General features: G+C 46.6%; 1 protein-coding gene across 6 annotated transcripts in view; it reads right to left on the reverse strand.

The window, feature by feature from the left end:
- The window catches only part of MSH2 (mutS homolog 2), a 307179-nt gene extending 295506 nt beyond the window's left edge, over positions 1 to 11673 (reverse strand). For 3 of the 6 annotated variants that reach the window (XM_054475081.2, XM_054475083.2, XM_054475080.2), the window contains exons 1-5: positions 11131 to 11417; positions 5976 to 6130; positions 4157 to 4435; positions 1946 to 2092; positions 82 to 231 (exon numbers count right to left, since the gene is read on the reverse strand). In XM_054475081.2, coding sequence (XP_054331056.1) covers positions 82 to 231; positions 1946 to 2092; positions 4157 to 4435; positions 5976 to 6130; positions 11131 to 11341 — 942 coding nt within the window. In that variant the 5' untranslated portion in view covers positions 11342 to 11417. Of the gene's footprint in view, positions 1 to 81; positions 232 to 1945; positions 2093 to 4156; positions 4436 to 5975; positions 6131 to 11130 lie in introns of all 6 variants that reach the window. The other 3 variants (XM_054475079.2, XM_054475082.1, XM_054475084.2) reach the window with 3 other exon arrangements.
- Between the last annotated feature and the right edge of the window lie 5411 nt (positions 11674 to 17084).

The raw sequence follows: 17084 nt of genomic DNA on the forward strand, positions 1-17084 counted from the left end.
CTTCTTCAGTATATGTCAATGAAAACATTTTTTAACCATTCAACATTTTTAACCCTTTTTTTTTTTTTTTTTTTTTTTTACCTGAAAAAGGTTAAGGGCTCTGACTGCTGCAATATCCAATTTCATGTACTGGCTGAAGTCAAAAGTAGTCAGTTCAAACTGTCCAAAATTGGAATCATCTGATAAGAGTTCTAAAAACTTGATTACCGCAGACAGTGATGAAACTGCAACCTAAAATTAAGAATTTAAAATTGAAGATTTCTATACCACTGGATCCAGTTCTAAAGATTTGAAAAAACACATGCAAAATGAAAATAAATTCTGAAGTGCCTCATTTTCGTTGGTGTTCCTTCCCAATCCAAACCAAGAAAACTAAAAAAAAAACAAAAAAAATCTCTTGAGATTTGAAAATGGTTTTTACAAGGTGAAAATTAACAGTAATCGCAGCATTATTTAGAATAGCCAAAAAAAAAAAATTACCCAAATGCCCATCAAAACTAAAATGGGGGCCGGGCGCAGTGGCTCATGCTGTAATCCAAGCACTCTGGGAGGACGAGGCGGATGGATGACTCGAGGCTAGGAGTTTGAGACCAGCCTAGCCAACATAGTGAAACCCCGTCCCTACTAAAAATACAAAAATTAGGCCCTTTCAACCTTGTGAGGTTAGAGTGAGAAAATGGTTATCTATGAGGAAGTGGGCCCTCACCAGACAACAGATCAGCCGGTGCCTTAATTCTGAACTTCCCAGCCTCCAGAACTGTGAAATTAAAATACAAAAATTAGCTGGGCATGGTGGCACATGCCTGTAAACCCCAGCTACTCAGGAGATGAGAAAGGAGAATCACTTGAATCCAGAAGGCGAAGGTTGCAGTGGGCTGAGATCGCACCATTGCACTCTAGCCTGAGCAACAAGAGTGAAACTCATCTCAAAAAAAAAAAAAAAAAAAAAAAAAGAACTGTGAAAATTAACTGTAATCGCAGCAGTATTTATAACAGCCAAAAATGAAAATTACCCAAATGTCCATCAGAATTAAAATGGGGGTCTGGCACGGTGGTTCATGCCTGTAATCACAGCACTCTGGCAGGCCAAGGCGGGTGGATCACCTGAGGTCAGGAGTTCGAGACCAGCCTGGCCAACATAGCAAAATCCCCTCTACTGAAAATACTAAAATTAGCCAGGCATAGTGGCGTGCAGCTAAACCCAGAGGCAGAAGTTGCAGTGAGCTGAGACCGCGCTACAGCACTCCAGCCTGGGTGATAGAGCGAGATTCTGAGACTCCATCTCAAAAAAACAAAAAAAAAAGGTAAAATGGGGAGAGTAGCAGGGGCGGGCAGAAGGGAAGTAAAATGGATAAATTCTGACACGCTTGTGCTATGAAATATGAACGCAAAAATCCACAACTACACTCAATAATATGGATAAATCTTACAAATATTGGATGAAAGAAGCTAGGGAGAATATATTACATAATTCCATGTACATAAACTATAAAAACAGGCCGGACGCAGTGGCTCATGCCTATAATCTCAGTGCTTTGGAAGGCCAAGGCGGGCAGATCACCTGAGGTTCAGGAGCTTGAGACCAGCCTGACCAACATAGAGAAACCCCATCTCTACTAAAAATACAAAAAAAGATGAGCCAGGTGTGGTGACACATGCCTGTAATCCCAGCTACTCAGGAGGCCAAGGCAGGAGGATCACTTGAACCTGGGAGGCAGAGGTTGTGGTGAGCCAAGATCGCACCATTGTACTCCAGCCTGGGCAACAAAAGCGAAACTCTGTCTCAAAAAAAAAAAAAAAAGCTTAATATCATTGATACACAGTTTAGGTTTTGAGATAAATATGACAGAAGTATCCTTCTAAAAAGTCACTATAATTTACATATTACTTATTTATTACATATTTACATTATATATATTGTAATTCACATTTATAATCCATGTACCTGATTCTCCATTTCTGGCAATACAGCACTATTCATCTGTTCTCCCTTTTTGCCTTTCAACAACCGGTTAAGGTCCTGATAAATGTCTTTTGTGGAAAAGTCAGCTTTTTTTCTTTCTGTGATCAGAATTCCTCCTCTTTGAATAATCTATTTTGAAAGAAATAGTTTAAACTACTATGAGAAAAGGAATAAGAAAAGCAATAATGAAAATTATAACATTGATAACTATAGTGATAGCAGATTCACCTACATTAAATGTTTATACAATGTGCAAGACATTGATAATATGATGTACTGATACACTTTTTACATCAATAAACTAAATTTTCATCAAAATATAAAATTACGTTCACATAAAGCTTTCAAAAAATAGTCCCAACAGTAACAACTCTTTTTTTGTTTTGAGACAGAGTTTCACTGTCACCCAGGATGGAATGCGGTGACACGATCTTGGCTCACTGCTACCTCTGCCTCCCAGGTTCAAGCAATTCTCCTGCCTCAGCCTCCCAAGTAGCTAGGATTACAGGAGCAAGCCACAATGCTTGGCTAGGGTTTTTTTTTCTTTGCATTTTTAGTAGAGACAGGGTTTCACCACATTGGACAGGCTGGTCTCGAATCCCTGACCTCAGGTGATCCACCTGCCTCAGCTTCCCAAAGTGTCAGGATTATAGGTGTGAGCCACCGTGCCGGCCACAATAACAACCCTTAACAGAACTATTACTTGTGGAAAGTTGCTTAGATACAATCTATGCTAAAAATGTCCATCACATGTGTTATCTCCAGTGGTGCTTATGGTACTTGAGGACCACAAAAAGTGAAGAATCCTCGGGAGATACATACCTTAAGAAATACCTAGGCCGGGCGCTGTGGCTCACGCCTGTAATCCCAGCACTTTGGGAGGCCGAGGCGGGCGAATCACAAGGTCAGGAGTTAGAGACCAGCCTGACCAATATGATGAAACCCCGTCTCTATAAAAATACAAAAATTAGCCGGGTGTGGTGGCATGTGCCTGCAGTCCCAGCTACTTGGGAGGCTGAGGCAGAAGAATCGTTGGAACCCAGGAGGTGGAGGTTGCAGTGAGCCAAGATCGTGGATTGTGCCACTGCACTCTAGCCTGGGTGACAGAGTGAGACTCAGTCTCAAAAAAAAAAAAAAAAAACTAAATAGGCTGGGCACCATGGCTCACGCCTATAATCCCAGCACTTTGGGAGGCTGAGGTGGGCAGATCACCTGAGGTCAGGAGTCCAAGACCAGCCTGACCAACATAGTGGAACCCTGTCTCTACTAAAAATACAAAATTGGCCAGGTGTGGTGGGGCACACCTGTAATCCCAAGCTACTCCTGCTGAGGCAGGAGAATTGCTTGAACCCAGGAGGTGGAGGTTGCAGTGAGCTGAGATCACGCCATTACACTCCAGCCTGGGCACCAAGAGTGAAACTCCACCTCAAAGAAAAAAAAAAGAAATACCTAAATAATAAACCACATGCCTATACAAATGACATAATCAAAGCCGAGCATGGTGGCTCATGGCTGTAATCCCAGCACTTTGGGAGGCCAAGGTGGGTGGATCACGAGGTGAGGAGTTCAAGACCAGCCTGGCCAAGATGGTGAAACCTCATCTCTACTAAAAATACAAAAATTAGCCAGGTGTGGTGGTGCACACCTGTAATCCCAGCTACTCGGGAGGCTGAGGCAGAAGAATTGCTTGAACCTGGGAGGCAGAGGTTGCAGTGAGCCGAGATCGCACCACTGCACTCCAGCCTGGGCGACAGAGCAAGACTCGGTCTCAAAAAAAAAACAAACAAACAAACAAACAAAAAATGACACAATCAGAATTTAGTTAAAATAAAACAAATAGTAAAATAACAGGCTAAAGTTCCACTCGAACTACCAAAAAATGCTAAAGAACTGCATCTTATTTGATAAATCCATAATTACAGTAATATTTACCGTAATAATTACTCTTTTGGAACACAAGACAGAAAGGAAAGGGGGGAGAAAAGATCTGAGGTAAAATAAATCACAAGAAACAGCTTGTTCTAATGTCCAATTAAATATACAAAGTTTCTGTAAACATCAAAACATTATTTTAATTAGATACAAAAAAAAAGTTTTTTTTATTATTTTTCCTTAAATAAAACAGTATCATGTCAATTAAAGAGCCTTTCCTAGGCCTGGAATCTCCTCTATCACTAGACTCAATTTGCTTACCTGTCTCAGTTTCCCCATGTCTCCAGCAGTCTCTCCTCCGGGTAAAACACATTCCTTTGGTCCAATCTGGATGAGGAGAGCCTCAAGATTGGAGAACTGATCATTATCAGGGAATTCACACAGTCCTAGTTTCCTCTGTATGGAATCCACATACCCAACTCCAACCTGTCTCTGGCCATCAACTGCAGACATTTTAACACCCACAACACCAATGGAAGCTGACATGTCGTTGTTACCAAAGAGAATGTCTTCAAACTGAGAGAGATTGCCAGGAGAAGCCTAAGTAAAAATAAAATTTTAAAAATTTAACAAACTCTTGAATGTACTTTAAAATTTTATAAGCAAAAAGGAAAAATCCAAACTCGATGAACCTTATTAATAAAATGTTTACTTTTTTTCTTTGAGATGAAGTCTTGCTCTGTCACCCAGGCTAGAGTGCAATGGTATGATCTCGACTCACTGCAACCTCTGCCTCAAGGGTTCAATAGATTCTCCTGCTTCAACCTCCCCAGTAGCTGGGAATACAAGCGCACACCACCACGCCTGGCTAATTTTCGTATTTTTAGTAGAGATGGGGTTTCACCATGTTGGCCAGGCTGGTCTCAAACTCCTGACCTTGTGATCTGCCTGCCTTGGCCTCCCAAAGTGCGTGAGCCACCACGCCTGGGCAATAAAATGTTTTCTTATAAAAAAATAACTGGCCAAGTGCTGTGGCTTACGCCTGTAATCCCAACGCTTTGGGAGGCCAAGGCAGGCGAATCATGAGGTCAGGAGACTGAGGCCATCCTGGCCAACATGGTGAAACCCTGTCTCTACTAAAAATACAAAAATTAGCAGGTTGTTGTGGCATGCACCTGTAATCCCAGCTACTCGGGAGGCTGAGGCAGGAGAATAGCTTGAACCAGAGTCAGAGTTTGCAGTGAGCCCAGATGGCGCCACTGCACTCCAGCCTGGCGACAGAGCAAGACTCTGTCTCAAAATAAATAAATAAATAAATAAATAAATAAATAAATGCTTGTGGTTGGGCATGGTGGCTCACACCTGTAATCTCAGCACTTTGAGAGGCCAAGGCAGGCAGATCACTTGAGGTCAGGAGTTTAAGACCAGCCTGGCCAACATGGTAAAACCCTGTCTCTACTAAAAATACAAATCTGTGGCGCTAATTTATGGCCATCCTCACCTATTATAAGGATCTTACAGATACATGTCTCTATCATGATCTTACTGCTAGCCCTGCCCTCCCCTCCCCTCCCCTCTCCCTCCCCTTCCCTGGCCCTCCCCCTTTCTCTTCCCCCCCTTCCCCTCCCCTCAGAAATTATCTATCTAATCTATCCCTCTATAGAGATGGGATCTCCCTACATTGCCCAGGGTGGTCTCAAACTCCTGGACTCAAGTAATCCTCCTACCTTGGCCTCCGAAAGTTAAACTGTAACCTCAACCTCCTGGGCTCAAGTGATCCTCTCACCTCAGCTTGATTAGCTGGGACCACAGGTGTGTGACAATAGCCCCAGCTAATTTTTTTAAATTTTTTTATCTTCAGTAGAGATGGGGCTTTACCACGTTGGACAGCCTGGTCTTCAACTCCTGGGCTCGCGCAATCTACCTGCCTCAGCCTCCCAAAATACTGGGATTACAAGCATGAGCCACTGTGCCCAGCCAAACTGTAACTTTTTAAAAACCACATGCTAATTGCTATTAAAGTGTCTCAAACCATTCTACTATCACAATCTACTTAAAATACTAAAACACAATTAAATTCTTCACATTTTTATTTTTCCACTCTTAAAAAAATAAGTAAATTAAAAAGGAAGATAATTACCTTATATGCCAAATACCAATCATTCTCCTTGGATGCCTTATTTCCAGCTCTATTCTTATAAACTTCAACTCTATACTGACGAACCAGAAGAAGATCTTTTACAAAAGACTCAAAATTCATTTTACTAAGCACAACACTCTGCAGATTCTTTGCTCCTTAAAAAAAAAAAAAGTACATTACAGATTTGAGATATTACATGTTCAAGCACTGTATGAGTTGGACTTCACGCTGCTGATAAAGACATACCCAAGACTGGGAAGAAAAAGAGGCTTACTGGACTTATAGTTCCACATGGCTGGGGAGGTCTCACAATCATGGCAGAAGGCAAGGAGGAACAAGTCATGTCTTACATGGATGGCAGCAGACGAAGAAAGAGCTTGTGCAGGTAGACTTCTGTTTTTAAAACCATCAGATCTCGTGAGGCTTATTCACTATCACAACAGCATGGAAAAGGTCCATCCCCATGATTCAATTATCTCCCACCAGGTCCCTCCCACAATACATGGGAATTCACGATGGGATTTAGGTGGGGACATAGCCAAACCATATCATTCTGCCCTGACCCCTCCCAAATCTCATGTCCTCACATTTCAAAACCAATCATGCATTCCTAACAGTCCCCCAAAGCCTTAACTCATTTCAGCATTAACTCAAAATTCCACAGTCCAAAGTCTCATTCAAGACAAGGTAAGTCCTTTCCACCTATGAGCCTGTCAAATCAAAAGCAAGTTAGTTACTTCCCAGATACAATGGGGTACAGGAATTGGGTAAATACAGCCACTCTAAATGGGAGAAATTGGCCAAAACAAAGGGGCTACGGGCCCCATGCAAGTCCAAAATCCAGCATGGCAGTCAAATCTTAAAGCTCCAAAATGATCTCCTTCGACTCTATGTCTCACGTCCAGGTCATGTGGATGCAAGAGGTGGGCAACCACAGCCTTGGACAGCTCTGCCCCTGTGGCTTTGCAGGGTACAGCACCCCGCCTGGTTGCTTTCATGAGATGGCGTTAAGTGTCTACAGCTTTTCCAGGCACATGGTGCAAGCTATCTGTGGATCTACCATTCTGAGGTATGGAGAATGGTAGCCCTCTTTTCACAGCTCCACTAGGCAGTGCCCAGTAGGGACTCTGTGTGGGGGCTCTGACCCTACATTTCCCTTCCACATTGCCCTAGCAGAGGAACTCAATGAGCGCCCCACCCCTGCAGCAAACTTCTGCCTGGACATGCAGGTGTTTCCATACATCTTTGAAACCTAGGCAGAAGTCCTCAAACCTCAATTATTGATTTCTGTGCACCTGCAGGCTCAACACCACCTGGAAGCTGTCAAGGCTTCAGGCTTGCACCCTCTGAAGCCATGGCCTGAGCTCTAGGTTGGCCCCTTTCAGCCACAGCTGGGGCAGCTGGGACACAGGGCACCAAGTTGCTAGGCTGCACACAGCATGGGGACCCTGGGCTGGCCCATGAAACCATTTTTTTCTCCTAGGCCTCTAGGCTTGTGATGAGAGGGGCTGCCATGAAGTCCTCTGACATGCCCTGGAGACATTTTTCCCATTGTCTTGGGGATTAACATTGGGATCCTCATTACTTATGCAAATTTCTGCAGCTAGCTTGAATTTCTCCTCAGAAAATGGGATTTTCTTTTCTATCACATTGTCAGGCTGCAAATTTTCCAAACTTTCATGCTGTTTCCCTTTTAAAACTGAATGCCTTTAACAGCACCCAAGTCATCTCTTGAATGCTTTGCTGCTTAGAAATTTCTCCCACCAGATACCCAAAATCATTTCTCTCAAGTTCAAAGTTCCACAAGTCTCTAGGGCAGGGCAAAATGCCACCAGTCTCTTTACTAAAATATAACAAGTGTCACCTTTGCTCCAGTTCCCAACAAGTTCCTCATCTCCATCTGAGACCACCTTAGCCAGGATTTCATCATCCATATCATTATCAGGATTTTGGTCAAAGCCATTGAACAAGTCTCTAGGAAGTTCCAAACTTTCCCACATTTTCTGGTCTTCTTCTGAGCCCTCTAAACTGCTCCAACCTCTGCCTGTTACCCAGCTCCAAAGTTGCTTCCATATTTTCGGGTATCTTTTCAGCTGCGTCCCACTCTACTGGTACCAGTTTACTGTTTTAGTCCATTTTCACGCTGCTAATAAAGACATACCCAGCTGGGTATGTAATCCCAGCTCTTTGGAAGGCCAAGGCGGGCAGATCACAAGGTCAAGAGATCAAGACCATCCTGGTCAACATGGGGAAACCCCGTCTCTATTAAAAATACAAAAATTAGCTGGGCATGGTGGCATGCGCCTATAGTCCCAGCTACTTGGGAGGCTGAGGCAGGAGAATCACTTGAACCCGGGAGGCGAAGGATGCAGTGAGTCGAGATTGCACCACTGCACTCCAGCCTAGCAACAGAGCCAGACTCTGTCTCAAAAAAAAAAAAAAAAGACATACCTGAGACTGGGCAATTTACAAAAGAATGAAGTTTAATGACTCCATAGCCATGTGGAACTGGCTGAGGAGGCCTCACAATCATTGAGGAAGGCAAGGAGGAGCAAGTTACATCTTACATGGATGCCGGCAGGCAAAGAGAGAGAGCCTGTGCAGGGAAACTCCCGTTTTTAAAACCATCACATCTTGTGAGGCTTATTCACTACCAGGAGAACAGCACAGGAAAGAGCCGCCCACATGATTCAATCATGTCCCACCAGGTACCTCCCACAACACATGGGAATTCAAGATGAGATAAGGGTGGGAACACAGCCAAACCATATCAAGCACCTAACACAATGCTAACCCAAAAACTTCCAGTGTTTTCTCAGTAATTTATTCATTGATTAAATTGTTTATGAAGCACCTATTATATGTGCAGGTACTATGGAAGGTAATAGATATAAAATAGTGACTAAGCATAGACCCTCTGCTTATATGGAGTCTACACATAAAAATCATAAGTTCTAAAGATGATAACTTTTTAATTTTTTTGTAGAGATGGGTCTCGCTATGTTACACAGGCTGGTCTTCAACTCCTAGCATCAAGCTATCCTCCCACCTCGACATTCCTAAGTGCTGAGATTACAGGAACGAACCACTGCACTTGGCCTGTCCTTTCTTATAATTTGTTTTAAAGTCTTTTTTTTTTTTTTTTTTGAGATGGAGTCTCGCTGTGTTGCCCAGGCTGGAGTGCAGTAGCGATCTCGGCTCACTGCAAGCTCCGCCTTCCGGGTTCACACCATTCTCCTGCCTCAGCCTCCCAATAGCTGGGACTACAGGCACCTGCCACCGCACCCAGCTAATTTTTTGTATTTTTAGTAGAGACAGGTTTCACCATGTTAACCAGGATGATCTCGATCTCCTGACCTCGTGAACCGCCCACCTCGGCCTCCCAAAGTGCTGGGATTTTTGTATTTTTAGTACAGACGGGGTTTCACCGTGTTAGCCAGGATGGTCTTGATCTCCTGACCCCGTGATCCGCCTGCCTCGGCCTCCCAAAGTGCTGGGATTACAGGCCTGAGTCACCGCGCCCGACCTGTTTTAAAGTCTTATGTAAAATCTATGTAGGTCAGGTGCAGTGGCTAATACCTGTAATCCCAGCACATTGGGAGGCCAAGGTGGGTGGATCACTTGAGGTCAGGAGTTTGAGACCAGCCTGGCCAACATGGTGAAACCCCATCTCTACTAAAAATACAAAAATTAGCTAGGCGTGGGGGCAGGTGCCTGTAATCCCAGCTACTCCGGTGGCTGAGGCAGGAGAATCGCTTGAACCCAGGAGGTGGAGGTTGCAGTGAGCCAAGATTACACCACTGTCGCCTGGGCAACAGAGTAAGACTCCGTCTCAGAAAAAAAAAAAAACTTCAGGCTTTTCATTGGCTACGGCATAAAATACCAACAGTTCAACACCACACGAAAAGCCTTTGGTCATCTAACCCCACCCACCTGGGCCAGTCTTCTCGCCTTCCTTTTCTACACCAGCAATGCCAATCTACCTCGTTTCAAGCCCTCTCCCTAGCAAACTTCTAGTCCGCCAAGACTCAGCGTGGACTTTGGTGTCTCACATAACGCCTCTTCCGTTGTATGAGACTCTTCCAAAGTCTTCCGTCTTTGGCGATCCTGCCTCGGCGCCTCTTGTAACCTCTTACAAGCTCACCTCCATAAGCCTCCAACTTGAATTGCAATGATTTCTGCCTTACTCTCCAATAGTGATCTCTATGAAAGCAGAGGTATTTCTTTTTCATCTAGTGTCCATAACCCTGCCTAACACATTTATATCTAACGAATGAAACTTTTTTCATCAGGAGCACCGCATTTGCACTAGTCCTCTAGTCAGGACTAGAATCCACAACTCTACTCCCCCTAGGATGCTCTTTTCATTAGCATAACTACATAGCTGCAAGAAAGCGCAAAGAAAACAGGGAGAAAGAGGTTAACTAGGCCTATCCAGAACATTTGGCCCACATAGGGTGAGACATTTGTAGCTTTCCAGGGAGAGATAATCCTGAATAGATGGGGTCGGGTGACGGAGAGCACTGAATGCTGAGCTGAAGCAGATAGCGTCCACGACTAGCCCAAGGTCACACGTTAATAAGCAGAGGGGCAGCGACTTGATCCCAAGCAGCCCAGCTCCAGAGTCCGTTGGTCCTGATCACTTCATCATACTGCTCTTCAACGGCGCTCCATTACCAGCCCCTTAGCTGGACCGGCGGTACAAATGGGAGCGTCGTGGGAGCAGAATTACGTTGAGTGTCATAAAACGGTCTCCTAAACCCCCCGTCTGTTTTAAATCTCACTCCTGGCTGCTGTTTGTAATAAGAGATTCTGGCCGTGTTTGTAATGAGCGCCACATGTAGGGCCAAGGCGAGGAATCTGACTGCTGGAAAATGAACTAGAACAATGCATTAAAATGCCTGGCACGACGTAAACACTCCGTGATCACAAGTTCAGATCCGGTGCGGCTGGAGAGGCACGGGTTTCAGGGCTGAGGGGGGCGTCCCTCCGGAGCCAAGCAGAACCTGGGGACGGCGGAATCCCCACAAGCACCAACGTTCCGCCCCCGTGAATCCGCGCTGGAGAGGCTGCTCATCGCCCACTTTCAGGCGGGAATGGAGCCGCGCCACAAGGCCCCGGATCCCTCCCTAGCACGCGCCGTCCCCGCCCTCACCTGCCGGCCCCATGTACTTGATCACCCCCTGGGTCTTGAACACCTCCCGGGCGGCCAGCAGCGCGTCCTCGCCGTGCGCCGTATAGAAGTCGCCGCGGTCGAAAAGGCGCACCGTGGTGGTCGGCTTCTCCGGCATGCCCTGAAAGAAGCGCACGAAGCCGACCTCGGCCGCGCTCTCCAACTGCAGCGTCTCCTTCGGCTGGACCGCCATGTCGAAACCTCCTCACCTCCTGGCTGAAGGAACTGCGCGACCCCACACCCACTAAGCTGTTTCCCGCCTCCCCTCTCACGTCCCCCGAGCGGCGTCCGGCCACGGCGGCCACACCCAATCAGCTTCCAGGGCTGCGTTTCGGTGGGTGGGAGTCTGCCGCAGCAACCAATCATAAGCAGACGCGGCCCAGCTTCCCGCGCACGCTGGTGACTTTAGCTAGTGCGCATGCCAGCGCCTAGGTCGCGCGCAAACCTGCAGACGCGCGTCCTTAGCGGAGATCAGTTTTGTGTTTACTCAGCTGCAAGGCTTGGAGCCCCTGGGTGGGTGTATGCAAGGGTAGGTTGCCACCAGGTGGGAGATTTCCGGCAGGTACTGAGCTCATAATGTGCCCGGAAGCATGGGAGTAACATCAGAAGGAAACTTGAAAACAAAAAAAAAACTAGCCTTCCTCCTCCTCCCAGTATTTTGTTCAAACGTGTGCCCCTCTCCGACTGCCTCCCTTTTTCTTTTAAAGCAAACTGCCAACATCGGGATTACGGGTTTATTCTACACAGCCTCCTTACTGCTGCCTATTAGCCACATTATCGTTACATCCACTCGTTGATGATTCACTCATTAAAAAACATTTATATGGCCTGCTAGGTCCCAGACTATCCTTGGCTCTGAGGATCGCCAGTAAAAAGAAAAATCACTGCCTTTATTCTGCTTACATTCTAATATGAGAAGATTCAGATAATGAATATAGCAAGTAAATGAAATGGTACGTTAGAAGATAAGCGTTTGTGGCAGGGCGCGGTAGCTCACGCCGGTAATCACAGCACTGTGGGAGGCCGAGGTGGGCGGATCACTTGAGCCCAGGAGATTGACACCACCCTGGGCAACATGGTAAAACCCACGTCTGTGATCCCAGATATTAGCAGGGCTGAGGCGAGAGGATCACCTGAGCCCGGGAGGTCGAGGCTGCGGTGAGCCGTAAATTGTGCCACTGCACTCCAGCCTGGGCGACAGAGTGAAGACCCTGTCTCAAAAAATACAAAATAAAATAAATAAAAAGACAAACGTTTGACGCCAGGTGTGGTGTCACACGCCATAATTCCAGTACTTTGGGAGCACGAGCCAGGAGGATCGTTTGAGCCCAGGAGGTCTTCTGCCGTCAGCTATGTTCATGCCACTGCACCGCAGCTGGGGCGACAGAGCGAGAGACCCCGTCTTGAGGAGGGTGGGGGAAGACCAGTTAAGGAAGAGGAAGGTTGAAATTTTAAAATGTTAGCAAACAGCCAGGCGCAGTGGCTCACGCCTGTAATCCCAGCAAACTGGGAGGCCAACGCGGGTGGATCACCTGAGGTCGGGAGTTTGAGACCAGCCTGGCCAACATGGTGAAACCCCGTCTCTATTAAAAATACAAAAATTACCGGGCATAGTGGTGGGCGCCTGTAATCACAGCTACTCGAGAGCCTGAGGCAGGAGAATCGCTTGAACCTGGGAGCTGGAGGTGGCAGTGAGCCAAGATCGCGCCACTACACTCCAGCCTCGGTGACAGAGCGAGACTCTGTCTCAAAAAATAAATAAAATGTTATCAAACACCTGAAGGAGCTCAGGATCCATCCTGCAAAACTAACTCATAGAAAAGGTTTTTGCTGGCCTGGCACGGTGGCTCACGCCTGTAATCCCAACACTTTGGGAGGCCGAGGTGGGCAGATCACCTGAGGTCAGGAGTTCGAGACCAGCCTGACTAACATGGTGAAACTCCGTCTCTACTAAAAACACACAAAAAAATTAGCCTGGTGTAGTGGTGGGCGCCTGTAATCCCAGCTACTTGGGAGGCTGAGGCAGGAGAATCGCTTGAACCCGGGAGATGGAAGTTGCAGTGAGCCGAGATCGCGCCATTGCACTCCAGCCTGGGCAACAGGGCGAGACTCTGTCTCAAAAAAAAGAAAAAAAAAAATGGTTTTTGCATTCTCCGGTTTAGTTTACCCTTTCCCCATGGAAGTGGTTCCAAAACCTAATTCAGCAGCAGAATCACCCTGGGTGGGGGTTAAACATATTCCTGTGCCCAGCCCACACATAATGGGTCTTAATTTCTGGAGTGGAGCCTTGGAACCTTTGTTTGTTTTTTTGAGACGAAGTCTGGCTCTGTCACCACACTGGAGTGCAGTGACGCAGTCTCGCTCACTGCCTCCGGAGTTCAGGAGATCCTCCTGCCTCAGCTTCCCAAGTAGCTATGACTACAGGTGTGCACCACCACCCCCAGCTAATTTTGGTATTTTTAGTAGAAACGGGCTTTCACCGTGTTGGCCAGGATGGTCTCGTCTCGATCTCTTGACCCCCTGTTCCGCCTGCCTCCGACTCCCAAAGTGCTGGGATTACAGGTGTGAGCCACCACGCCCAGCTTGGAATCATTTTTTGTTTTTTTGGTTTTGTTTTTTGTTTGTTTGCGCCACCACGCCCAGCTAATTTTTGTATTTTTAGTAGAGATGGGGTCTCTCCAAGTTGGTCAGGCTGGTCTCAAACTCCCAGCCTCCAGTGATCCACCTACCTCGGCCTCCCCAAGTGCTGAGATTACAGGCATGAGCCACCCCGCCCAGCCTAAGCCTGGAATCATTTTTGAAAGCTCCCTGGATGTTCCTCACAATCAGCTGAATTTAGAAATCTCTGGTGGGCACAGTGGCTCACGCCTGTAATCCCAGCACTTTGGGAGGCCGAGGTCAGCGGGTCAAGATCAGCCTGGCCAACATGGTGAAACCCCGTCTCTACTAGAAATACAAAAATTAGCCTGGCATGGTGGCAGTCACCTGTAATCCCAGCTACTCAGGAGGCTGAGGCAGGAGAATCGCTTGAATCCGGGAGGCGGAGGTTGCAGTGAGCCAAGACCACGCCATTACACTCCAGCCTGGGCGACAGAGCGAGACTCCGTCTCAAAAGAAAAAAAAAAAGAAAGAAATCTCGGGCCTACGGGTTAAAATTCAACTGCCTGGCCTTGCGCCAGATCACAGAGCTAGTTAGTGATAGATCTAGAATCCAGTCTTCTTCCAGATTCTGTATGCTTAACCGTCTGTGTGCTTACAGAATCTGCAGCAAGACTGTATACTGAGAAAGAAGATGTGTTTCTGACCTGAGTTTTATTTTATATTTTTATTTTTTTCAGAGTCTCGCTCTGTCTCCCAGGCTGGAGTACAGTGGCACAATCTCGGCTGACTGCAACCTCCACCCCCGTGGTTTCAAGTGATTCTCCTGCCTCAGCCTCCCAAATAGCTGGGACTACAGGTGCACACCATCACACCTGGCTAATTTTTGTCATTTTTGTAGAGATGGGTTTCACAACATTGGCCAGGCTGGTCTGGAACTCCTGATCTCAAGTGATCCGCCCACCTCGGCCTCCCAAAGTGCTGGGATTACAGGTGTGAGCCACCACACCCGGCCTCAAACCTGAGTATTATAGTCTGATGTCATGTGCTACCCCTTTAGAGAAGCTACTACCATTTCTGATACACTTTAATGAGTTGGCCAGGCATGCTGCCTCATGCCTGTAGTCCCAACATTTTAGAAGACTTGAGGCCAGAGGAGCACTTGAGCCCAGGAGTTGGAGACCAGCCTGGCAACATAGCAAGATCTCATCTCTAGAAAAACCTGTAAGGCAGGCACAGCAGCTCATGCCTGTAATACCAGCACTTTGGTAGGCTGAGGTGGGAGGATCGCTTAAGCTCAGGAGTTCGAGACCAGCCTGAGCAACATGGTGAAACCTTGTCTCTACTAAAAATGCAAAAATTAGTCAGGCTTGGTGACACATGCCTGTAGTTCTATTTGCTTCGGAGGCTGAGGCAGGAGGATAGCTTGAGCCTGGGAGGTGGGGGTTGCAGTGAGCCAAGATCACACTACTTCACTCCAGTGGGGGCAACAGAGCAAGATTCTGTCTCAAAAAAAAAAAAAAAAAAGTTTAAAAAACCAGCCAGGCATGTACCTGTAGTCCTTGGGAGGCCAAGGTGGAAAAATTTCTTAAGTCCAGGTGTTTAAGGCTGCATTGAGCTATGATAGCACCACTGCACTCCAGCCTGGGCAACAGAGCAAGATCCTGTCTCAAAAAAAAAACAAAAAACAGTTCATTTAGCTCACTGTCAGCCTTGGCACAAGACAGTTACCTTTAACTAGACTTAGAAGATAGCTAATGATTCCAGACATTGTTTGCTTTCTCCAGGCTAATACTAATGATTCTAACATGCTTCTTTTCTACAAAATGTCTAAGAGGAATATTTAGCCTGCTTGGAAAGGAAATAAGCTTGAAATTAAAATTTGGTATGCACTTGTAATCAATTTGTCTAAGAAACTGTTTTTTGTTTGTTTTTTGAGACGGAGTCTCGCTGTTGTCACCCAGACTGGAGTGCAGTGGTGTGATCTCAGCTCACTGCAAGCTCCGCCTCCTGGGTTCACTCCATTCTACTGCCTCAGTCTTCCCAGGCACCTGCCACTATGCCCGGCTAATTTTTTTGTATTTTTAGTAGAGACGGGGTTTTTCCATGTTAGCCAGGATGGTCTTGATCTCCTGACCTCATGATCCGCCCAACTCGGCCTCCCAAAGTGCTGGGATTACAGGTGTGAGCCACTGCGCCCGGCTGAAACTGTTTTAACAGTATCCTTTGTTTCCAACCATGTGCATGTATTAACTGTTCATGATAAATTCTTTTTTTAATTTATTTTTTTATTTTTTTGAGACAGGGTCTAACTGTCGCCCAGGCTGAATTGCAGTGGTATGATCAGAGCTCACTGAAGCCTACACTTCCCCAGGCTCAGGTGACTCACCTCGGCCTCCCAAGTAGCTGCCACTACAGGTGCAGCCCACCATGCCTCACTAATTTGTATATTTTTAGAAGAGACAGGGTTTCACCATGTTAAGACTGGTCTTGAACTCCTGGGCTAAAGCAATCCACCTGCCTAGGCCCTTCCAAAGTGGGATTACAGGAGTGAGCCACTGAGCCTGGCTGATAAATTCTTATTTAAAGTAGATCAGGCCAAGGCCGGGCACAGTGGGTCACCCCTGTAATCCAAGCACTTTAGGAGGCCAAGGCAGGTGGATCATTTGAGGTCATGAGTTCAAGACCAGCCTGGCCAACATGGTAAAACCTCATTTCTACAGAAATTACAAAAATTAGGCCAGGTGCAGTGGCTCAGGCCTGTAATCCCAGCACTTTGGGAGGCCGAGGTGGGTGGATCACGAGGTTAGGAGTTCAAGACCAGTCTGGCCAAGATGGTGAAACCCTGTCTCTACTAAAAATACAAAAATTAGCTGGATGCAGTGGCAGGTGCCTGTAATCCCAGCTACTGGGGAGGCTGAGGCAGGAGAATCGCTTTAAACCCAGGCGGCAGAGGTTGCAGTGAGCCGAGATTGCTCCACTGCACTCCAGCCTGAACAACAGAGTGAGACTCGGTCTCAAAAAAAAAAATTAGTTGGTGTGGTGGTGCATGCCTGTAATCCTAACTACTTGGGAGGCTGAGGCAAGAGAATCACTTGAACCCAGGAGGCAGAGGTTGCAGTGAGCTGAGAACAGAGTGAGATTCCATCTCAAAAATAAATTAATAAATAATTTTTTCTTTTTTATTTTTTTTGAGACAGAGTTTTGCTGTTGTTGCCCAGGCTGGAGTGCAATGGCATGATCTCAGCTCACTGCAACCTCTGCCTCTGGGGTTCAAGCAATTCTCCTGCCTCAGCCTCCCGAGTACCTGGGATTAGAGGCATGCACCACCACGCCAG

Source organism: Pongo pygmaeus, chromosome 12, assembly GCF_028885625.2.
Source record: "Pongo pygmaeus isolate AG05252 chromosome 12, NHGRI_mPonPyg2-v2.0_pri, whole genome shotgun sequence".
NCBI classification, from domain to species: domain Eukaryota; kingdom Metazoa; phylum Chordata; class Mammalia; order Primates; family Hominidae; genus Pongo; species Pongo pygmaeus.